The 22347-nt window shown below is 44.7% G+C and overlaps 6 protein-coding genes across 6 annotated transcripts; 4 read left to right on the top strand and 2 right to left on the bottom strand.

Annotated features, from left to right (window-relative positions):
• Positions 1-9652: 9652 nt before the first annotated feature.
• On the bottom strand, positions 9653-10859 carry LOC111594830 (40S ribosomal protein S3). Its single transcript, XM_023308295.2, has 2 exons — positions 10760-10859; positions 9653-10475 (listed from the first exon to the last, which is right to left on the bottom strand). The coding sequence occupies exons 1-2, from the start codon at positions 10793-10795 to the stop codon at positions 9771-9773; spliced, it is 741 nt and encodes a 246-aa protein (XP_023164063.1). The 5' UTR covers positions 10796-10859; the 3' UTR covers positions 9653-9770.
• Positions 10860-11184: 325 nt separating this feature from the next.
• On the top strand, positions 11185-13143 carry LOC111594829 (E3 ubiquitin-protein transferase MAEA). Its single transcript, XM_023308293.2, has one exon. It carries the CDS (start codon positions 11308-11310, stop codon positions 12484-12486), a length of 1179 nt encoding a protein of 392 aa, XP_023164061.1. The 5' UTR covers positions 11185-11307; the 3' UTR covers positions 12487-13143.
• Positions 13144-13226: 83 nt separating this feature from the next.
• LOC111594831 (ras-related protein Rab-8A) lies at positions 13227-15119 on the top strand. Its single transcript, XM_023308296.2, has 4 exons — positions 13227-13447; positions 13555-13847; positions 14665-14778; positions 14841-15119. Exons 1-4 carry the CDS (start codon positions 13324-13326, stop codon positions 14949-14951), a joined length of 642 nt encoding a protein of 213 aa, XP_023164064.1. The 5' UTR covers positions 13227-13323; the 3' UTR covers positions 14952-15119.
• A 266-nt stretch (positions 15120-15385) lies between these two features.
• On the top strand, positions 15386-18645 carry LOC111594825 (serine/threonine-protein kinase Nek8). Its single transcript, XM_023308290.2, has 9 exons — positions 15386-16324; positions 16388-16526; positions 16589-16872; positions 16931-17098; positions 17157-17666; positions 17733-17901; positions 17964-18149; positions 18211-18443; positions 18496-18645. The coding sequence occupies exons 1-9, from the start codon at positions 15669-15671 to the stop codon at positions 18623-18625; spliced, it is 2475 nt and encodes an 824-aa protein (XP_023164058.1). The 5' UTR covers positions 15386-15668; the 3' UTR covers positions 18626-18645.
• A 48-nt stretch (positions 18646-18693) lies between these two features.
• Positions 18694-20230, bottom strand: LOC111594828 (zinc carboxypeptidase). Its single transcript, XM_023308292.2, has 2 exons — positions 20115-20230; positions 18694-20056 (listed from the first exon to the last, which is right to left on the bottom strand). Exon 2 carries the CDS (start codon positions 20053-20055, stop codon positions 18718-18720), a length of 1338 nt encoding a protein of 445 aa, XP_023164060.1. The 5' UTR covers position 20056; positions 20115-20230; the 3' UTR covers positions 18694-18717.
• Positions 20231-20727: 497 nt separating this feature from the next.
• LOC111594827 (vacuolar protein sorting-associated protein 16B) lies at positions 20728-22286 on the top strand. Its single transcript, XM_023308291.2, has 2 exons — positions 20728-20828; positions 20883-22286. Exons 1-2 carry the CDS (start codon positions 20803-20805, stop codon positions 22261-22263), a joined length of 1407 nt encoding a protein of 468 aa, XP_023164059.1. The 5' UTR covers positions 20728-20802; the 3' UTR covers positions 22264-22286.
• Positions 22287-22347: the final 61 nt, after the last annotated feature.

The following is a 22347-nucleotide window of genomic DNA, read 5'->3' on the forward strand; positions in this document are numbered from 1 at the left end:
GGGTGACGCGACGATTGCATAACGCCACTTACTGTTACTGTTGTTGTTGTTGTTGTTGTTGCTGTGGCTGCTGCTGATGTTGTTGTTGTCGTTTGACAAGCAGGTTTAAGCAGTGCAGCCTGCCAAGCAGTCGAATTGGAAAGAAAAGACGCCATTTTGATTCCAGCTGTGTTGCTATAAATTAACACTAAAAGCTCATCGAAACCGAGTCGTCCCATGTCCAGGGGCATGCGACAAATTTATGCGCACACACACACACACACACACACACGTTTGCATATGCATGTGCAACTGTAATTGGTTTCTGCATCTGCAACATTTAAGCCAAACTAACGACTGAACATCGCATCGTTGCGCACTTGTTGGCCATTTGGCTTCAGCCGAATTTGGTTAGCCTGAGCCACTAAATGTTTAGAACAAGCTCGTTAAACGTTTTCGAATTCCATTGCGCTATAAATTCTGACCAAAATGTTGCTAATGATGTGTTATGAAAGGCATTCATAAATCGCTTGATTCCATTGCAACATTTTGCCAAAGGGGGCAGACCTAGCAATTAATTTATTGAACACAGCTAATGCTGTTGATAAGGTAACAAAAATTTCAACTAAAGGTTGTGTGAAAACCAAAGTGTAGAAAGGCATAAATTTATCCTGCTAGTTAATAGAGCAATGGAAAAACTTCGGAGTAGCAAGGAGTCTCATCTTCCACTCTTTTACTCTCTTTCTGTTCGTCGAATGAATACTTTTTCTCTCCCTCGCTCGCTTACACTCTTTCTCCACATCTTTCTGTACAAATATATATATATTTCCTGATCCCACTCTCTGTCTTTTGATTCTATTTTATCTGCTTTTAGCTCCTTTTTCTCTCTCTGCATATCAGTTTCAATCTATCTTTGATCATCTTCCATTCTGCTTCTCTATCTTTCTGTCTCATTCTTATTTTCTATCTCTTTCTTACTTTATCATTATTTCAGACTCTCTCTCTCTCTCTCCATGTCTTTCTGCTCTCCTTCTTTCTCTCCCTCTCCCCCTGCAACTCTCTCTATAAATCTCTTACTTTCAATCCTTACGCCTCTCTTTCTCCCTTACCCAAAGCTTTCCTGTCTCTGCCCCTATCTCCCTCACTCGCTCTGCTTCCATTTGACTTTTGCTATTGTGGGTGGCAGCCAATCCTAATGCTCGCTACTACATCAGGTCCTAGCCATAAGTGACTTTTAGCCCAGGCACGCTACGATCACACACGCGAATATCTCACATGATTTGGGAGCAAGCGCCTCGGCTGTAGCGGCTTTTGCTGTCCGGCAACTCGTGTGGGTTCATCGAATGGTCGCGCGTGCCTGGCCAGAAGCTAACAATTATATTGGACGACCCCGCTGAACTGCCAGCGCGCTGGGTGAATGGCGCCAGGCAGCCAGGCAAAGACTTTCGAATGGAAAGCACATATGCCGCTGCGCTGGGACCTGGGATTAAGCAGTCAAGAACTAAGTTTATTCATGGAGCATGACACCTGCTAAAGCCACTTATTTATTATTGATAAGCTAAAAACTGGTTCAATCCGCGATGACATCTAATGTCAATAACCTCGCTACAGCTGTAAAGGTAAATGCAGAAATGCAAGCCCAGCTTAACGTTGTGATGGCAAATAGGCAAGCCTCCATCATGCCAATAAACTCAAAAATAGATATCGCCTCCGTGCAAGGCATCACTAACAACAAAAACACGAAACGTAAACAGCCAAATTCACCAAAAACCATCAAGAAAAGGCTCATCTTCGACGAACCAAGCACCAGCAATGCAGCATTAATATCAGAAAATCGATTTTCACTGCTCGTAGAAGAAGATGAAGACTACAGCGAATCACCTGTAGCTCCAGAAGCCCCAGTATTGACCGACCAGCAAACTACACCGAAACCTCGTCCGCCCCCCATATGGTGTCCAAACATCAAGTCTGTGGCCCTACTTCAACAGATAATAGATAAAGTAATTGATGCTAAATCATACGTAATTAAGCCAAAGAAGAATAACATAGGTGTATTAACCCAATGCAGTGAGGACTATCGCAGAGTTATAGACCACTTTACTAAGCTGGAATTGGAGTTCCACTGCTACCAGCTTAAGGAGGACAAACCATATAGAGTCGTGTTCAAAGGGCTTCACTCCAGCACTGATACAACACTAATTAAAAAGGAATTGGAAACCAAAGGCCACACAATTACAAATGTGCACAACCCACTGAGCCGTATGGACAAAACACCGCTAAATATATTTTTTGTTGACGTGGCTCAGGCCCCCAACAACAAAGAAATTTTGGACATTCGAGTTGTCTGCAGGCAACGCTGCACAGTGGAACTGCCAAGAAGATACAACGACCTGACACAATGCCATCGCTGTCAAGAATTTGGACACACACAACGCTACTGCCACAAAGCTCCCAGATGTGTGCGTTGCGCCGGGAAACACGCATCCAAAGACTGCACCCGCGAAAAGGACCAGGCACCAACTTGTGTGCACTGTGAGTTACAGCACCCAGCCAACTATAAGGGCTGCCAAGTATACAAGCGGTTGCGCAAATTGCAATCCCCAGCACAAAAAAGGAGTCCCACACAAACACCGTCTACGGGTCCGAGTACTGCTTCCGAAATTACAAGGCCCCGGAGCATTACCCAAGCCACGAGCTTTGCAACGCCTATTAGTGGTGTTTCTTACGCACAGGCCGCTAGAGGTGGACCGTCAAATAAGAATACCACAAGTGACACTTTGTTCACTGAAATGCTTCAGCAACAACAACGTCAGTTTGACGCAATTAATGCCGAGCTCAAAGCGATGCGAGAAGTACAATCCCAACAAGCAACCATGCTAAACAGTTTAATGGCCATCATAACCAAGCTTGCCTACAAATAATGGCTTTACGTGTGGGTATCTGGAACGCCAATGGCCTGAGAAACAAGACTCAGGAACTGGCTGCGTTTCTCTCACAAGAAAACATAGATATAATGTTAATAACAGAAACTCATGAGTGCCCCACTACACAAATTTTCGGATACGAACACTATCAGGCTCATGGTGAAGGAGCAAACTGCTTTGGTGGATCCTCAATCCTCATACGAGCAACAATACCGCATACACCTTTACTGCCAATTTGCAACGCAACAATGCAGGTCTCAGCCATCACCCTGCCTACGTCTATTGGAGCGATCGAAGTTGCGTCAATTTATCTTCCGCCAAACACTGGTCTGTGTGATCATCACATGGAACAGGTTCTAGGCCAAAGGTTGAATAAGACCCTCATCGGCGGCGACTGGAATGGATGGCACCCATTTTGGGGAAGCAATAGTGCGAATCGTCGCGGAGAAGTCATATTTGAGGCGATTCAAAACTTACAATTCAGCATATTGGCGACTGGAGCCCCCACCCGTTACCCAATTAATGGACACAGGCCCTCGGCAATCGACTTCGCTGTCTACAAAGGCATCTGTGACCGGCAATTGACCATTGAAGAATCCTTGGACCTATCCTCTGACCACCTGCCACTAATAGTCACAATCCACGCGCAGCCACAGCCCTTGCCCATTAGGAAACAACTACTGCCAGCAGGATCAGATTTAGGAGTCTTTAGGCGCGAGCTCCATTACTCTTTGCACATAGAAATGGAACTTAACACTCCTGAAGACGTGGACTACGCAGCAAACAAACTGCAGGAAGAAATAGTCAAAGCTGCGCACCAAGCCGCCCCACCATCTTGCCAAACAAGACAACAGTCTCCGTACAACATCCCCCTCACCTTGGAGGCCCAACACCTACTAATACACAAAAGATGGGCCAGGAGACGCTGGTTAAGATTACGCACGCCTGATGCCAAATCCATGTACAACGAAGCCACGAGGCATCTTAAAGCTGCTCTCGCCCTGCTTCAAAAGAGGTGTATCAGCGATGCGCTGGTACGAGCTGAATCGCCCACTGACGCAGAGTTTCAATTATGGAAATTTACAAGAAAGCTCAAACGGCAGCCAATACGACGTCATCCCATTCGGAGCATTTCTGGTTCCTGGCACATTGGAGACGAAGCTCAAGCTGAGGCTTTTGCAAACCACCTTCAAGACCAATTCACGCCGGTGATTACCGCAGAGGCCTCAGAAATCGAAGCAACAGAAGACATCGTTCTCTCGCCCCTCCCAGCTGAAGACCAGATAACTGGATGTACAAAAGAAGAGGTTCTTGAACACATCAGAAGAGTGAAGGCAAAAAAATCCCCTGGATATGATCTAATAAACGGCAGAGTCCTTAGAGCACTGCCTGACTCCACCATAGACTACATAACTATGGTGTACAACGCCATGCTCCGCATCCGGCACTTTCCAGCCTGCTGGAAGCGCGCCGTGATTGTGATGATTCCTAAGCCTGGCAAACCCGTGGGAGAAATTGAGTCGTACAGACCAATTAGCCTGTTGCCAGTACTCTCCAAAATATTCGAAAGAATATTTCTGGAACGAGTACTGACACATCTGGGACGCCAGGAGGCCATTCCAAACCATCAGTTTGGCTTCAGGAGACAGCATGGAACACCGGAACAGGTTCACAGAGTTGTGCACCATATCCTTGGAGCCTTTGAAGAAAAGATGTACTGCTCTGCCGTCTTTTTAGACATCAAACAGGCGTTTGATCGAGTTTGGCACCTGGGACTGCTGCAGAAAGTGAGGACCACCCTTCCAGCCCCATTTTTCGCGTTGCTATCCTCATACCTTATTGGAAGAACCTTCCAAGTGTCAAGGGGGCAAACAGTATCCTTGACTAGACCAATTATGGCTGGAGTACCACAGGGTAGTGTTCTAGGCCCAACACTTTATACTTTATTCACAGGAGATATGCCAACTCCCGAGCCAAATATAGGAAGTACAGATGCAGTACTCATAGCGACCTATGCAGATGACACCGCCATCTTATCACGTCACGTATCTGCGCAAGAAGCTTCAGACTCACTACAAAAATATCTGGACTCTTTCGGACGCTGGGCAAAACGGTGGTGTATCACCATTAATGCACAAAAGTCTGTACATACTACCTTCGCCACTAGAAGAGGAGATTGCCCAAGCGTTGCATTGGGGCCCACTATTCCCAAAGCCTCAAAAGTAAAGTACCTTGGTATCACTCTTGACAGAAGGCTGACTTTTAAAGCGCACATAAGTCAAGTAACCTCAAAATGCAAAAGCAAGCTAAAAACCCTCGACTGGATGCTGAGAGCTTCAAGCAAGTTGTCTTACAGCAGCAAGGCCGCCATCTACAAGGCAATAGTTGTCCCAACCTTCGTATATGGTATCTCTCTATGGGGCTCCTCGGCGAAGACTACAAGGAACAAAATTCAGACCCTGCAGAATAAAGCACTACGCAGATGGACTGGAGCCAGCTGGTTTGTAAGAAACTCAGTCTTACATAGGGATTTAGCAATTCCCACAGTTGCTGAACTCATTGGGCGACACAGTTCAAGATACGCGGACAGACTTGCAGCGCATCCTAACCATCTCGCAAGCAACCTGGCTATAAACAACAATAGGCGAAGACTGAAGAGATTGCATCCTCTAGACAATATTAGAACTAATTAAGATAGTAGCTACAAGTGCAGAATAATTGGCATATCTGCCCTCCCATTAGTTAAGGTTTAGAGCTAAATGCGCTATAGAGTCTAAGACAATAAGCTGCAACAAAATAAAGAAATAAAAACGAAAAAAAAAAAAAAAAAAAAAAAAAAAAAAAAAAAAAACTGGTTGATCTTTCCCACGGTGAGCTGACGATGCCAGCGCAGCAGCAGCAGCAGCTAAGCTAAGAATTGCATGTGTTGAAGATCGAGTGTCAAAAGTAAAGCCTAGCCCAAACCTGTTAAAACGAATGCCTAATCCAAATAGTAACACTCGAGATAACTGCATAAATATGTTATAGATATGCGAGGGCTGACAGAGAAGCTTTGAAACCAAAAGCAGAATGTATATGGGCTGACCACATAAGAGTGATAGAAAAATAAATTGAAATAACACTAAATATTCTTATGATATTACTTTGTCTTTAACTTTATTTTGAAGCTACATCTATGCCATTATGTTTGAAATAAAATATACTTCAATATTAAATAAACTGTTCTACAATTTGTGTTACCATTCAGGAGTCTTGGTGCTGAAACGCTGCTTCTGAGCCATCTTCAAGTCTGCTTGCTGTAGCAGCTCTAATTTTGTCACTTGTTGCCAATCTTTATTTGAATGTTGTCTTCGGCTTTAAAAGATTATATTCATGCTTAAATTACCCAACTGAGCGACGAAAGGCCTGCGCACTAAGATATGATAAAGCCCGACTTCACTACGAGATTTGTGTTATGTATTAAAAGCTGAGCTTAAATTTTGATACGATTTTTAAATTATTTCTAATCTTTGGCAGGCGTAAGACGTATCATGATCAAATGGCAAATCTTATAGAATATTTTGGCAGCTCTATAATATTTACAGCTCAAGCAAGTGCTGAAATTTAGTTATTGGAAATAATAACGCTCTTATTGGGTCAGCCTTACAAGCCAAAACATGAGGTATATAAATTATATGTCTTCATCTTTAACTTTTTGAATTGGCAACTGTTGAGTCCACCCTCGCACTGCACTGCAACAGGTAAGGACCAGCGAGCGTCAATGCGTCAGCTGTGCGAATCACGAGAAATCGGCAAATGCTGCTCATGTTGCCAAGCTAAAGGCAATCTATGGCAATTGCGCGGGCAGTTGGCGCAAACAATCATGACTGTGCCCAGCATCCTAGTGTGCAACTGCTCCAGCAACATCAGCAAAAGCATAGGCAATGGCAATGGCAACGGCCACGGCAGCAACATCTGATGATGATGATAAATGTGTCGTTTGCTCTGTGGCAGTTCACATGAAAAACACATTACGCGCCAGCGTTTCTTAATGTACAATAATGATGGAAAAATCATGACACAAGCCTCACTCAATAATGTTGATAAATCAAAGCAAATAAATCTGTGCTCAATAGATATACATATACATCTACCGTATATACATACCTACAGCCGAGAGCCAACGGGAACCACACTGACAGCCATATAAAGCGCACTGATGACTCTGTGGAGGCTGATTCCGATAGGGCATACGCGGTGCGGCACGATCTGTTGGCCTCTTTTTGTCTGTGTTGACATGGCCAGAAACGCAAAAGTTATGAACCTGCGCAGATCGACTGGAAGCAGCCATATGCCACATGCATGTGGCACGTAGCTTAAAGAAATATAGACACATGCTTGTACTTATATGAAACAGCAACAAAAACAATGTTTAGCAACATGTTGCCAGCCGCCGCCGCAGACTTGTTGACGGCAGCTTTTGTCTTGGCTGGCGTATTATAGACGACACATATGATAAAGCGGGCATATCGATTATGTAAATAATGTATATATATAATTATTCAAAAATTGGCAGATTTCTAAATTATTTAGCTGCTTAATCTCAGGCTTCAATATGCTAGCAGCAGTGGAGTTCTAGCTGGGCGCAGAAGCTAGCAGCTCAGGAAAATCTATATAAGATGAGATCATTCTAAAGAGTTTGTATACTGTTTAGCACTAGATAGATCCTCAAATAATTTTAGTTTATATAGCAAAGAAGTCTTATTTTGTTTTATAGATTAGATTAAATTTAAGCCTACAAAAAATTTTAAAAATATATATAATAATAACCAAAATCTAACTAATATTAGTATGTAAAAAAATATATGTTAAAGCTTGCAACTAGCTAAGCTTTTTATGGAATCTTTTTGAGGTAAAGGTTACCAAAAAAAAATATAGAAAAATTAAAAAAAATCTGAGCTGCTTTATATATCTTGAAACTACAAGCTAACCAGCTGCAGCATACTTATTTGATGATGAGACTATATTAAAAAGATTATATTTCCAAATATTTCAAGCTCTTGCGCTGTAAAGACATCAAAGAAATAAGTTCTACATCCACTACTACCAGGGTATTTGCTAGTCGAGCATTAAATAGCAGCAAACAAGCCTAATGCATGTTGTTGTTGTTGCTCCCCTTGCTGTTTAAGCCATTAAAATATATAGTTAGTGTTATTGCTGTCAATATGAGCTTGGCAATGGCTCGAAGAGGGAAGAAAAGACAGCAACAACAACACATGTCAATAAGCCTGTTAGGCTAGTTAATAATGTTGCTGCTGCTGCTGATGCTTTGTTGCTGATGATGATATGGATGTAAGTAAGCATAATCACGATCTAATTTATTTACAAATTTTTGTGTTGAAATCAAACGTTCGAAGTCGTGTTTAAAAGGTTCTTTATGATTTATGCGAGCGTTGAAAAGCCAAAATGTGTGAGCGTGTGTGTGTGTGTGCCAAGAGCTTCTCACAGTTTGGATCAATTGATGGACATCGTTGCAGCTCAGCCATCCTAGTAGATGCTATGATGAGCAATTGGCATCCAGCTGCACAAACTCTGGATAGTTCGGTTTTTTTTCTTCATTCAATTGATGGGCATTGTGCCCGAATGGCAGGCTAATCCTAATGTATCCAGGTTCTATTCAGCAATTGCTGTGAAACGTTAATTTAGATTTATGGCTCAAATCGCGACTAGCTTGATGCATGATGCAACAGGCAGGTAGGCAGGCAGGTAGGTTGGCCGTGCGACTGCTCCAAACAGACGCAAATGGGCAGCTGTTGCATGTGGCACATTTGTCATGCAGCAGATCGTGTGCTCCAGCCGCTGCTGCCTGATGGGATTGCGACTACAAGAAAAATCGCTGCTGCCTGGAAATACTAACAAATTTATATGTAATGAAAGCTACTGACACACACTTTGATGCCCTTACCAAAAATCATAAGAAATCAAAGTTAAAGCTAAGGATTTTAAATATTTAGCAATAATATTCACTTAAAATGAAGAAAATGAGACTGAAAATACACACATACAACCATATATACATATATACATATATACATATACACACGCACACATGCATACTCACATACTGTCACTTGCAATTAAGAGAGCAAAGCGGAGTAAGCAAATGAGCCAAGCCACCCATCTCTTTTAAGCGCCCTAGGATTATGACATTTGGGATTCTCGCTCATTGAGAGTGCGAGAGAATACGAGAGACTAGCAAATTCGAATTTGAGGTGAACTTGTTCAAAAAGTTGCCTTTAGCTGTTCCATCTCTAAGTGTACTGCCCGCTCTTCTCCCATCGCTATGTTAGGGCAGCCTGCAAAAATGTTGATAAATTAGTTGATTTCGTTGATTGCGAGGCGGCGGCGGCAAACGTTGCATTTGCTGCAACCGCATGCCATGTCACAGCCAAATAAACATATCAACATGATAAATATGCGACCCATAAGCAACATCAGTTATCGGACAGTGTCCGGGCTACACGCAAAGCGAAGGACAAGCGCATAAATCAGTTGCGTTCTTTTTTTTTAATCGCTGATTTCCGCTTCGCTGGAAACGAAAACAGAGCCTCAAACTGGTTTGCCATTTCGGAATGAGGACGAGCGCCCGTGGCATGGTCGAATAAGCAGAACTATACAGGACGGCCCTCGTACACTGCACAAAACTGTGGCACAGTTGTTTACATTTTAAATGTTTACTAAATATTACATTGTTTATTAAAATACACACATTTCAATTAGCTGTTTTTGTTTTTTTTTTCTGGTTGTATTTATCGCAAACTCTGCACACTTGTTGATCTGGTTGTTGTTGTGGTTGCTGTTGCTCTAGTTAAACAGTAAAACTTAATTTTACAAAACCTTTGCCTCGGAGAGATCGTCCAAGGGCTTGCTGGGTGGCGGAATCTTGTATTCCGTCTCTGGGGTCTCATAGATCTTCTCCTCCTTGGGCTCAACGACAGACACATTGTCTGGCAGTGGCTTCTTGGGACCAATCTTGTTCTTGGGATCGTAAGGCAACATGATCTTAACCTTGATACCAAGCACGCCCTGGCGCAACAGAACGTGACGTGTGGCAGTCTCGACATAGTCGTTGCATGGATCACCGGAGTGAATCATGAGTCCATCGACGAACTTCATCGACTTGGCACGCTGACCACGCAGCTTGCCAGAGACAACAACTTCACAGCCCTTGGCGCCGGACTCCATGATGAAGCGCAGCACACCATAGCAGGCACGACGCACAGCCAGACCACCAGTCAGCTTGTAACGCAGAGACTCAGCCTGAGCAATGGCGCAGAGACCACGAGTGGCGACCTTCTCGGCGTACAGTTCAATGCGGCCGGTTTCGAAGTTGAAACGCTTCTGTACCATGGCGGTGAGCTCACGAATGCGACGGCCCTTCTCGCCCAACACTTGTTGGGTCTTGGTGGCCATGATGATGATTTCAGTGCGCGATGGAGTCACACGCACCTCAACACCGGAGTAACCATCCTCGGCAAGCTCACGAGTAAGGAACTCGTTCAACTCAGCCTTGAAGATACCGTCGGAGACGAACTGCAAAATCACAAATTACAAATTGTTAGGCATACGGCATACGTCAATTTCAAAGATTTAACAAATATTATCATTGTTGGTTGTTGTTGTCGTTCAAGTTGAGTGTCATGCTACACGGGTGCTCCACGCCTGCCGCAGACGCCCGCGGTTTGAGGTTAACTTTCGTTTGATTTTGTTTTTTGTGGTTCCCGCGATGATTGTTCACACAACTTTAATCACACAATACGTGCACAGGGCCAGTGTACTTTTCTGTTTTAATTGCAATGCAATTTTCGTTTAATTACCTTACGTTTCTTTGAAATGTTTAGGTTCATGTTCATTTCATACGACTCGCACGGAACGTGGTCAAAAAGAAAGAAAGAAGGCACCCTGCTTTACCGATAACATGGCCGTCGCGCGCACTGCTTTGCCAGCTGTAGAGTTGCAAGTTAAATATACCGAATAGAATATTACAATTACAATCGATACACTTATTTCACTTAATGTATGAGCATTTTAAATATAAGAAATCTCATCTTACCCTTTGTAAAATAAATAATTGTTTAATGCTTCAGATTTCTTTAATACAAGTGTATTGCGCTATACATTTTGAACAGCTGTATCCGATTAACTTAAATCAACCCTACAGCTTCTGCCAGCTGTTCAAAATGGGAATACACAAAACTATCGGCAACCACCACAAACCAATGCAGCTATAATCGATGCAAATACGTATTGACTTATCAATAATTGCATCGATAATTTTACAGCTGTAGAACAAAGCAGCGACCAAATTGCGTCTCATTATTGAAAACGAAAATAATAACAAAATCTGCGGAACTAAATCAGCAGAATGTCGGAAATAAAGGCGTTGGAGCACGCCACACTGAAAGTGCCATACGAAATACTAAACAAACGCTTTCGATCTGCTCAAAAGATTATCGACCGTGAAGTTGACCAAGTAATGAATGTTTCGCGACAAGTGGAAAAGGCCTTGGACGCCGAGCAGCCGCCCATATTGTCAGATGTGGCGAAGTTAATGGGCAATGTTGCCCAAAAACTTCAGGTGCTCAAACGCAAAGCCGACGAGAGCATCAACGACGAGCTCAGTGTCACCCAGATTTGCAAACGTAAGCTACATCATCTCAAGGGCATCATGCCTCGCTGCACTGGAGAGATGTTTCCAGGAACGGTCGATCAATGGAAACGTATACGTATCGATCGGCTGGTTATCGAACATCTGTTGCGCATGGGCTACTACCAGACGGCCGAAGAGCTGGCGACACGCACTGAAGTGCGTCATTTGACAAATGTGGAAATTTTTCAAACTTCACGTGAGGTAGAGGAGGATCTGGCAAATCACAGTACTACTAAATGTGTGCTCTGGTGCATTGACAACAAGTCCAAGCTACGGAAAATCAATTCAACCATTGAGTTTAGCTTGCGCGTGCAGGAATTCGTCGAGCTAGTGCGTCAAAATCAGCGCTTGGAAGCAGTCAAGCATTCACGTCGCTATTTTCCAGCCTATGAGAAGACCCAATTGAATGAGATTTGTCACGTAATGGCGCTGTTGGCCTATCCAACCGACTCGGAAATGGAGCACTGCAAGAAATACATGGATCCCAAGCGCTGGGAACAGCTAGTGCTGGACTTTCGCCACGAAAACTACCGCCTGTTCCAGTTGTCAAACACATCAGTCTTTTCGGCAGCCATACAGGCTGGCCTCTCAGCGTTGAAGACGCCCCAATGCTACTCTCAGACCTGCCGCAATCTCAATTGTCCCGTCTGCCAGGACGATTTCCATCAGATTGCGCTCAAGTTGCCATATTCTCACTGTGTACAGAGTCGCCTCATCTGTCGCGTCACCGGCTTGCCGTTGAACGAGCACAATCAGCCGATGATGCTGCCCAACGGACAGATCTACGGTCGGCTCGCTTTGCCGAAGATAACCAAAGAGGATGGCACCGTTACCTGCCCGGTGACGAAAGTTAAGTTTACAAAACCGAAAATCGACAAGGTATTTATCATGTAAGCCGAACGAACAGTCTAAATGTCAGACTTTGTTAAACTTTAACCCCCTATATACTATACTATCATTATCATTAAGCCAGAATCGACTATATATATATATATTTTGTATAACTATATTTCTATTATGTATGTATCTAAGTGTGGCGCCTAACGTTTTCCAACAACTGCGCATTTGAATTTCGATTACGATTAGTTAGTTCATCTTCAACCAGATTTGATTCTCGTCGCTGCGCCGTCGCAGCTCTATTGATTTTTCCGACAGCGCAGTCGACAGCAGCAGCAGCGGCAGCGGCAGAGGCAGAGGCAGAGGCAGAGGTAGAGGCCGTATGTCGATGTTGATTCATGCTGTGCGGAGCGAGCGAGCAGCGTTATTTAATTTCTTCCTAAGTGAAAACTATTCAAATATATCAATATAAATAAAGAAAAATTCATATAAATAAGCAAAACGTAACGCGTTTCCAATTCTTTTGGGTTTCCCATTTCATTTGCACCTAAATACTGTCTGCGCGAGTTTCTATTATTGTTGTTGTCGTTGCGATTGCTGCAGCTCAGCTGCGAAAATGCATAGGAAACTGTGAAAATTTACAAACGAAAATAATTAGTTCGACAGCAGCAGCATCTAGGCAAACAGCTGCGTGTGCTCCTCAAATAATAACAACAACAACAACAAACAGATACATAAACAGTAAACTAGATACGTTCAACCCCCACGGCCAAACCCACCACCACCATCGTCATTTCCACCTCTACTCATACCACCTTCACCACTGCCATCAGCAAAAAGGCAACAACAGAGGCCCATCTGTAACTGTAAGCCCGCTCGTAAGCACTTCGCAATATGGCTTTGGATTTTGTGGCCACCTACAAGGTGTTGGTGCTCGGTGACTCCAACGTGGGCAAGACGTGCATCGTGCACAGATATTGCGATGAGAAATACTACGACACATACATCTCCACAATCGGTGAGTGTGACAAGTCGCTGTTATATACACACACACACACACACACACACATACACTATTGTCTGGCTTCAATGACAACAAACATCCTTTACCCATCCCATACACAGGCATTGACTTCAAACAGAAGCTCATCAATCTGGATGGTGTGCCCATAAAGCTGCAAATCTGGGACACAGCCGGGCAGGAACGTTTTCGCACATTAACAACAGCCTACTATCGCGGCGCCATGGGCATTTTACTGATGTACGATGTCACCAATCTGGAGAGCTACAACAACTTGTCCTATTGGTTGCGCAACATACAGGAGAATGCCTCGCCAGATGTGGTCAAAGTGCTGGCTGGCAACAAATGCGAATGCTCAACGACACAGCGCATGGTGGACAAGGACAGAGGCGAAAAGGTAAGCTAGTGGGCATGAAAGAGGGAAGAGGTTATATTTTAAATAAATAATTAATATATAAAAATAGTCGAGAGCCAGGGTCACTTGTCAGTCAGATGCATATTTAAAGAATAGTGTTTGCTTCCGATATGAGTGGATAAGTGTGAGGGAAGCAATATGCGAATATGTATGAAGAGGAGGCAAGGGCAGATATTTCTTAGAAATGTTGGACATATAGATACATTTTAAACAGAAAGTAAGGTAGACATCTTGAATAAATTATAGATTTATATAATATAGAATAAAGCAAAAATATAGAGGGAGTATGTGACAGAGAAGTATACAGGCAAGAGAAAAATAATCTTACTTAAATTATAGATAAATAATATATAAAAAAAAAACAAAATATGAGATATCTGGTAGATACATAAATTATATGAGAGATATATGCCAGATACATTAAATAGATTTTAGATATAAAGTATATAAGAAAACTGAATATTTTGAGGGAATATATGATATATATATGATAAATATAGATATATATAGTGTTACTGACAGATCTTGACCATCAGCTAGGCATATTTGGAATAGATATGTACACAGAAATCTATATAAGACAGACATATAAAACTAATTATAGATCAGAAGTCAGACATCAAGCAGGAAAGGATCCTTTCTATCCATAAAAAATATACGCATAACTGAAATGAAATACAAATAAAAAATTAAATGAAAACCAAGCTAGTAAAAGAAATCCCCAAGTCTCTGCATATCCATGAAGATCTCTATTAATCTATATTAATCCCAATAACTAATTCCATGTACCACGCTACAGATTGCCGAAAACTTTGATATGCCCTTCTTTGAGGTCTCTTGCAAATCGAATATCAACATTGAGGACGCATTTTTATCGCTGGCTCGCAAGATACGTGAACAGCGCGAGAGACGAGTGAGTTACAATGGAAATGTTCAACTTGAAATGAATCTGAATCAATATGTTATCTATTTAAGGGCGACAACTTCGACAATGACGAGAAACAGGACAAGAAATCGCCCGGCTCGAATGGCCTGGGCACCTTCAGCCTGGGCAGTTTGTCGGGCGAGAATCGCTGCACCTGCTAAACTCCCTTTCGGAACGCCGAGACCCCCTTCGAGCCGCTGTAACCTGAACAAGTTGTCCACAATGTACACTGTACAGCTCTAGCAGCCACAATTCATGTAGCCAAGTTTGTGCATGTTATTAACAATAACGCTAAAAATTATAAACAAATTATAAAAGAAAAAAAAAAAACAAAAACATTTGAAATGCATGAACAGAGTCGAGTCGAGTCAAAGCCTATGTAAAACGTACAGATTGTGCATTTTTTTAAGATAGTCCAAGAATAGCATAATAATAATAATTTTTAGCATATTCGTGCAAATACATAAACATTTTTACATTAACTAACTCGTGTACTCGTTAAGCTAAATAAGTCTAAATATATATATATATATATATTGAATATATTGTATAAAATTATGCGAATCTGAATGTAAGCCTGTAACGACTTGTTGCAAAAACAACTTTTAAAGTGAAACACAAAACTTAACAATGTCTATATGTGGACTGGTTTTGCTTGGATCTGATCAATTATACATGCATAATACAGAAAAGCAAGCTGAATTGCTCAATTTTCGTTTCCATGTGTCAATTAGTGAGTTAAGTGCTTCCATTTCCGCTATCTATTCTATCTAGCTGTGGCGCCTAGCAACCGAAAAGTGTCCACAACGTTGACAGTGACGTATCCTTTGGGGAGCACACGGCAGACAGAGTTCGGCAGTTCATTTTTTGTGCTTGCTATGAAAGGGTTTCGCAACAAAGCCAGCTCGCTGCCGATTTTCAATGGACGCATCATGGACGCGACCACATTGACGACCACATCGCTGCAGCCGGCTGCCAGTCGCAAGCTCTCCGCGCGGGGCACAGCCTCAGTTTTTACCATAACCGATGGCAACATGGGCCACGTGCCCAGCACTTCGCTGGCCGAGGCAATGGCCATCAATCAGGTGCCGCCGCCGCCGCAGCTGGCGTTGGTCAAGGAGGAGGAACAGCTGCACATAGCCGGCACCGAGCTGGCCAACTACGAAAAGGTGCGAGTGGTGGGCCAGGGCTCGTTTGGCATAGCCATACTGTACAGGCGCAAAATCGATGGCCATCACATTGTCTTCAAGCAAATCAACCTGAGCGAGCTGACGCCACCGGGCCGCGATCTGGCCATGAACGAAGTGGAGGTCTTCTCCAAGCTGCATCATCCCAACATTGTCAGCTACCTGGGCAGCTTCATCAAGGACAATACGCTGCTCATCGAGATGGAGTACGCGGACGGCGGCACCCTGGCCCAGATCATAGCCGAGCGTCAGGGCAAACAGCATTTTCCCGAACGCTACATAATCGCGGTCTTTGAGCAGATCTCCAGCGCCATTAACTATATGCACTCCGAGAATATACTGCATCGGTATTCAGCTACTATCTATAGGATATATACACATATATAGAGTCACCTATCGTTCATTCACAGCGACCTGAAGACGGCCAATGTGTTCCTGAATAGACGCGGCATTGTGAAGATTGGCGACTTTGGCATATCCAAGATAATGAATGCCAAGATTCACGCCCAGACTGTGCTGGGCACGCCCTACTACTTCAGCCCCGAGATGGTGAGCGGGCTTAGCCTAGCGATGTTGCTACAAAATCCTGATGAGTTAACCAATCTCTGCAGTGCGAGGGCAAGGAATATGACAACAAGAGCGACATTTGGGCCTTGGGCTGCATTCTGGGCGAGCTGTGCTGCTTGAAGAAGACCTTTGCTGCCTCCAATCTCTCCGAGCTGGTCACCAAAATCATGGCCGGCTCCTATACGGCTGTGCCGCTTGGCTATACGTCGGGTCTGCGCAGTCTGATGGCCAATCTGCTGCAGGTGGATGCAGCACGTCGACCCACTGCATCCGAGGTGCTCGTCTATTGGATACCGCTCATCTTTCGCAGTCTGGGCAAGAACAAGGGGTGAGCTGCCAGCATGCCAATATGGGCTGCTATCCCAATGACATATCCCCACCTTTAGCTACACCTATGAGGACAATGTGAATGGCAATGGCAGCTTGATGGCAGCGCCAACGTCTCTCTTTGCCAGCTGCAGCAATTTGACCATGGAACTGCCCACGGCCCAAACCCAAACGCGGAAGCTGATGAGCGCCGAGACAGTGGCGCCCCATGAGGTGATCGAAAGGCGGTGAGTTCAGGGATCATTGGAAAGCTTTGGATGCTGATCATTCGGTTTACATTGCCAGCTCTGTGCTGTACCAGCTGAAGGCGTTTGGCAACAGCTTCAGCATGAGTCCCATCCAGCTGCCGCCGAAGGCCTTGATTGTCTGCGTGGCCATGAGCGAAGCGCACTTTGTGGTGATCAATGATGATGGCTCGGCCTATGCCTGGGGCGAGGGCACACACGGCCAGCTGGGCCTCAGCTCGCTGGAGACCTGGAAACACTATCCTGGCCTGGTGCAGAGCGTACGCAATTACCATTTGGTTAGTGCCTGTGCCGGCGATGGCTTCACCATATTCCTTACCCAATCCGGCAATCTGCTGAGCTGTGGAAGTAACACGAAATTTGCCCTCGGGCAGGAGGAACAGAAGGACTACTTTACGCCCAAGCTGATAGCCAAGCTGGCGGATGTGCGCATCGAGCAGATCGCAGCTGGATTGCATCATGTCCTGGCCCTGAGTCGAGAGGGCGCCGTTTACGTTTGGGGCACCAGCGTATCGGGCGCCTTGGCCCTGGGCAATTACCAGCAACAGCAGTGAGTGGCTTGGTGGCTCAGAAACCACTTTCGCTTACCCCTTCAACTCTCCATTATCCTGCACAGAAAGCATCCACAGAAGATATTGTTGTCGCATGTCAAGAGCAAAGTCTCGAAGATTTACTGCGGCCCGGACACGTCCGCTGTGCTCTTTACCAACGGCGAGCTGCATGTGTGTGGCAGCAACGACTACAACAAGCTGGGCTTCAATCGTCCTGGCCGGATCACAGCATTTGTATGCCGTAACGCGTCCTGTGACCCTTCTTCCAGCTCTATTTCAACAATGTCTTCTTCTAGAAAAAGCTGCAGCTGCCCTATAAGGTGCTCAACGCTTGCTTCTCGTCGACGCATTCAGTGTTCCTTGTCGAGGGCGGCTATGTCTATACCATGGGCCGCAACAAGGAGGGACAGCGCGGCATCCGGCACTGCAATGCAGTGGAGCAGGCCACCTTGGTGGATACCATACGCGCACGTTACATTGTGGTTGGGCATGCATCCAGCCAGCTGTTTGGCTGCCTAACCTAATAGCTTCCCCTATTTGTAGAAGGCCAACTGCAACGACCAGTGCACCATTGTTGCCTCCGAGGACAATATCATAACCGTGTGGGGCACTCGGAACGGCCTGCCTGAGATCGGCTCCAGCAGCAGCGGGCTGGGCCTAGAGGTCTGCACACCCAACGCGGAGCTGGACCTGGGCAACAACACAGCAGCCTTCACCAATTTCTTGGCTTCGGTCTACAAGTCTGAGCTGATCATGGAGCCAGTGGACATATTGGCGTAAGCTGGCGAATCCCGACATTCTGTGCCAAATTAAACATTTCCTCTGCAGCCTGTACTCATCCAAGGAGCAGTGCGAGCGTGGCTACTACGTCCAGGTGAACGATGTATTTCCGCTGGCCCACAGCGTCTTGGTAATGGTAGAAACAACCACACCTTTGGTATCCTCCTTTGAGGGCTAGACAATTGACCGAATACAGATTAAAAGCATAATCAATATTTATCTCAAATTTCTTTACAACTAATTAAAATTTGAAATCAATTTTCTTGCGCTTTACTGGTAATAGCCACGTTTGCTCGCCTCCTCCACGATGGTTTGCACCGCTGCGAACGCCTCGCGAGCCGTCGGCTCAATCTCCTTGGCCGATAGAATGAACATCTCGACGCTGTCTGGCAGGCCGCGCAGCTCGAACGTGAAGGTGATTGGCACCTTTAGCTGACTATAAGCCCAATCCTTGGAGCCGCCACTAGAAGGATAGATAGTCTCGTATATATTTCCGCTCTTATATACCCGTCCAGTCAACTCCTTGATGCGTGCCGCTGCCAATTGGCCAATCTCCTTCAGATCCGCATAGTTCTCTACGTGCTCGGCCGTGTGGCCATATGGAAACAGGATCAGCTGCGAGTAGCTGTGCAGCGATAGGAAGGTGCGAATGCGCTCGGACTCGACATGGGTTTCCAAAAATTGCATTAGTCGTTGCGTCTCCACTTCGCTGCCAGCAGCTGGGCCAGAGAAATCGTATTTACAGGGATTGCCGCTGGCGCCCGTGGTGTTCCAGCTCATGGGAAAATTGCGATTCAGATCGACACCGCGGCAAATGCCAAAGATCTGACGATTCTTGCGCCACATGCGATCTCCCGTGAAGCTATAGCGATAGCCATCGGGATTTACCGAAGGAAAGATAAACCAGTTCTGAGAGCGAGCCAGAGCCCGAACAGACGAATCGTTGGAGTGGAGCAGCTGATCAATAAAGTAGGTCGCAGCAGCTGGGGCAATCCACTCGCGCGCATGGATTCCACTCTCAATGAACACACTGGTTAGGTTCTCGCCTCCAAAGGCCAACTTCACTCCCTTGATGGGCAAACCCTGAGTACTCAAGCCCATGTCCAGCACTTTGACTACGTCTGGTTGATCCCGAGCTAGCTTCTCCAGCCAGCCATATATGTTGTCCAGCTGAAAGTAACGCTTCCAATCGAACTCCTCCGGCGGCGTGTTCTCTGGTGCCACCTCCAGGTAGTTGGCATCGATGAGCTCCTGAAAGTTGTAGTGCAATATGCGATGGCTGATGTTGTAGCTGTGCAGCAGATCATCGAAGTCGGCCACCTTATGGCCAGTCACCATAATCGTCAGCTTCTGGCCGGGCATGCGCGCATGGCCCATGAACCCGCACGAATCGCTAGCATCCTCTAGCGCCTGCATGATTCCCACTTGAGTGGCGGTTGCCAGCTCCACGCTGTATATGCGTGTGTGATCATAGCGCGCCTTTGCAGCCGATGCTTCAGAAATGCCTCCCAAGGCACATTGGTCGACGCTCGTGCAGAACCTGGCCGCCCCAACGTAAGGCCGGAAGACCACACTGAACAACAGCAACGGGAGCGATAACTTGTTCATTCTAGAAAGGTTCAAACTATATTAAACTGAGATTGCACACAACGCCTATCAAATATCACCTCTGAGAGCAGCTTGATTATTTATATATATATGTATGTATGTATGTATGTGTAATCTAAGCTAAAGAATAACAAAGAAATTAGAGCAGATAGACATACAAGCTAATACTCTTTATCGATGCTTGAATAAGATCACTAAGTTTTCAGTGTAAATAAATATTTGAAAATTAATAAACACAGCATACTTATTTATATACATATTTATACACACATTAATTATTGATGACCGCTAATTTTATTGAAATATGGATCACAAGTGTAAATAATAATTTATACATATGTTTCACTAAATATATAATATTTTGTACTTCCTCTAAAAAATTGCGCGTTTGGAATCGCGCCTATTTCTTAAAAAATATCGTTTCTTAAATTATCGAACAAGTTATAATCGATAACTTTGAACTTGTATTCAGGGTTGTAGGCTTGCTGCCAGGCAAGCCGCGCAATTTAAAGACAAATGTTATTGACACCACTAGATAATTGCGAGCTTAATTCATTTATCTACCACCTGAAGGAAAGGTGGCTCCATAGATAATACGTTCAATCAAGGTGTATCTAATTTCTTAAAATAATATATTAAAAACGTGACCCATTGTTTAGTAAGTGTTTTTTACAAGTATCGATAGTATCGAATAATATGAAATGCTGGTCACCTTATCAGCTGTTTTATATTTAATAATAAACATCAATGGAATCTCAATTTGATAACACAGAGTAGGTATACTTAAATAATCGCACTAAAGTAGCTAAATTAAAAATTAATAACAGCGAAAACTATTGGAACCGCTCATCGAGAGCTGCGTTCAGCTTTGACGATGAAGATGACGTTGATCTTGGAGATGTCGGCGCCAGAACAAGCACAGGACAGGCCAGTCAGAGCAGCAAATGGGATAATAATGCAATTTTTAATGACGACACCATTTCTGAGGCCAGCTTTGATAATAGCGCCGCGTTGGGTACACTAAATCATTTGTCAATCAAAGCTATATTAAGCGATGAGGCGCTTAAGCTGGTGCTACAGGAACAAGCAGTGGACGACCACGTTATGCCAAAGGGTGTGACACCTGAGGAGGAGCTTAAGCTGCTGCGACGCCAAATACAAAGCACGCTGTACAGCCCCAATCTAGAGCTAACCGCACAAAAACTGCTGCATGGCAAAGTGGCGCCATTGGAAATGTTTAAATCATTGCTAGAGAAACGTCAACTATTAGATGCAGTGTTGGCAAACGGCGGCGATGCGATAATTGGAGTTCTACTGTTCCTCAAGCGAACCCTGAATGCTACCCAGTTCCATGGTATACTGCAACAGCGACCGAAGGCTTTGGAGCACTATCTCAGCTATCTGCGTCAAAGTGGCGATGTCAGCAGCTATATTGATATGCTGCAACGTTTCGGGCGTCATCAGGAAGCAGCTCTCAGACAGTTTCAAGCGGCCATGGCTTGCAATGAACTGGCCACGCGAAAACAGCAGCTGCAGCGACTAATCGATGCATATGCGAGCGCAGGAGTGGGCATAATACCATTATATGAGCAGGTTTTTCATTCAGCATTAAAGCTGCAGCTGGTCAGGGAGAAGGATGCTCTTGGTGATCTTAGCCAGCGGCTCGGCGATGAGCCCACCCCCATTGAGCTGCTGTATGTGTGCTGTTCACAAAACAAGAATTGGAAAGAACAGGACATGCTTAAGATTAGCTCACCCCAGCGCTTTGCTGCCGATCAGGAAATCTCGCCGGCACAGTACGAATGGACGGCTTTAAATGAGCGTGCCCAAGCACAGGCCTATGCGGACTTGGAGTGCATCTTTGAGCGCGTGTCCGGTTGGCATCCCCTCAAATCGAAGCAGTTCCACATCAGCTTCGATTTGACCCTAGCCGTACAACGTCTCTTTGAGCTGAAAGCGCCCGCCACAGTGCTGCAGCTATTTCTATCCAAGATGAGCAACAGCCCCGAGAAGCTGGTGCTGGCGCAACGTGTCAAATGTATTAAGGCAGTCATCGATGCAATGGTCAGTCTCAAGCAGCAACAGGAATTGCAGCAGTTAAAGCAAACGCTACCCGACCGATCCGAGGAGCAGTTTTACTGTGAGAACGCGCTCAAATCTCTACAAAGCAAACGCTGGACTACGGACAACATCAAACTGAAGCTTTAGCGAGCTGCCAACAAACTTTGTATAAATGTATTTTTTATTACCTTGTCTTTATATCATATGTGTAATTATTAAAAATTTACTTTA

This window comes from Drosophila hydei, unplaced genomic scaffold (genome assembly GCF_003285905.1).
Source record: "Drosophila hydei strain 15085-1641.00,03,60 unplaced genomic scaffold, DhydRS2 tig00000290-arrow-arrow-pilon, whole genome shotgun sequence".
Taxonomy (NCBI): domain Eukaryota; kingdom Metazoa; phylum Arthropoda; class Insecta; order Diptera; family Drosophilidae; genus Drosophila; species Drosophila hydei.

What these genes read in the sequence shown, in the direction of transcription:
- LOC111594830 (XM_023308295.2), bottom strand. Translation starts at nt 10,795, where the DNA reads ATGAACATGAACCTAAACATTTCAAAGAAACGTAAG. An exon ending in ACATTTCAAAGAAACGTAAG is followed by an intron (nt 10,476 to 10,759) that starts GTAATTAAACGA and finishes GTGATTTTGCAG; the next exon opens with TTCGTCTCCGACGGTATCTT.
- LOC111594828 (XM_023308292.2), bottom strand. Translation starts at nt 20,055, where the DNA reads ATGAACAAGTTATCGCTCCCGTTGCTGTTGTTCAGTGTGGTCTTCCGG.
- LOC111594827 (XM_023308291.2), top strand. Translation starts at nt 20,803, where the DNA reads ATGGAATCTCAATTTGATAACACAGA. An exon ending in TCTCAATTTGATAACACAGA is followed by an intron (nt 20,829 to 20,882) that starts GTAGGTATACTT and finishes AATTAATAACAG; the next exon opens with CGAAAACTATTGGAACCGCT.
- LOC111594831 (XM_023308296.2), top strand. Translation starts at nt 13,324, where the DNA reads ATGGCTTTGGATTTTGTGGCCACCTACAAGGTGTTGGTGCTCGGTGAC. An exon ending in CACATACATCTCCACAATCG is followed by an intron (nt 13,448 to 13,554) that starts GTGAGTGTGACA and finishes TCCCATACACAG; the next exon opens with GCATTGACTTCAAACAGAAG. An exon ending in ACAAGGACAGAGGCGAAAAG is followed by an intron (nt 13,848 to 14,664) that starts GTAAGCTAGTGG and finishes ACCACGCTACAG; the next exon opens with ATTGCCGAAAACTTTGATAT.
- LOC111594825 (XM_023308290.2), top strand. Translation starts at nt 15,669, where the DNA reads ATGAAAGGGTTTCGCAACAAAGCCAGCTCGCTGCCGATTTTCAATGGA. An exon ending in ACTACTTCAGCCCCGAGATG is followed by an intron (nt 16,527 to 16,588) that starts GTGAGCGGGCTT and finishes CAATCTCTGCAG; the next exon opens with TGCGAGGGCAAGGAATATGA. An exon ending in GAGCCAGTGGACATATTGGC is followed by an intron (nt 18,444 to 18,495) that starts GTAAGCTGGCGA and finishes TTTCCTCTGCAG; the next exon opens with CCTGTACTCATCCAAGGAGC.
- LOC111594829 (XM_023308293.2), top strand. Translation starts at nt 11,308, where the DNA reads ATGTCGGAAATAAAGGCGTTGGAGCACGCCACACTGAAAGTGCCATAC.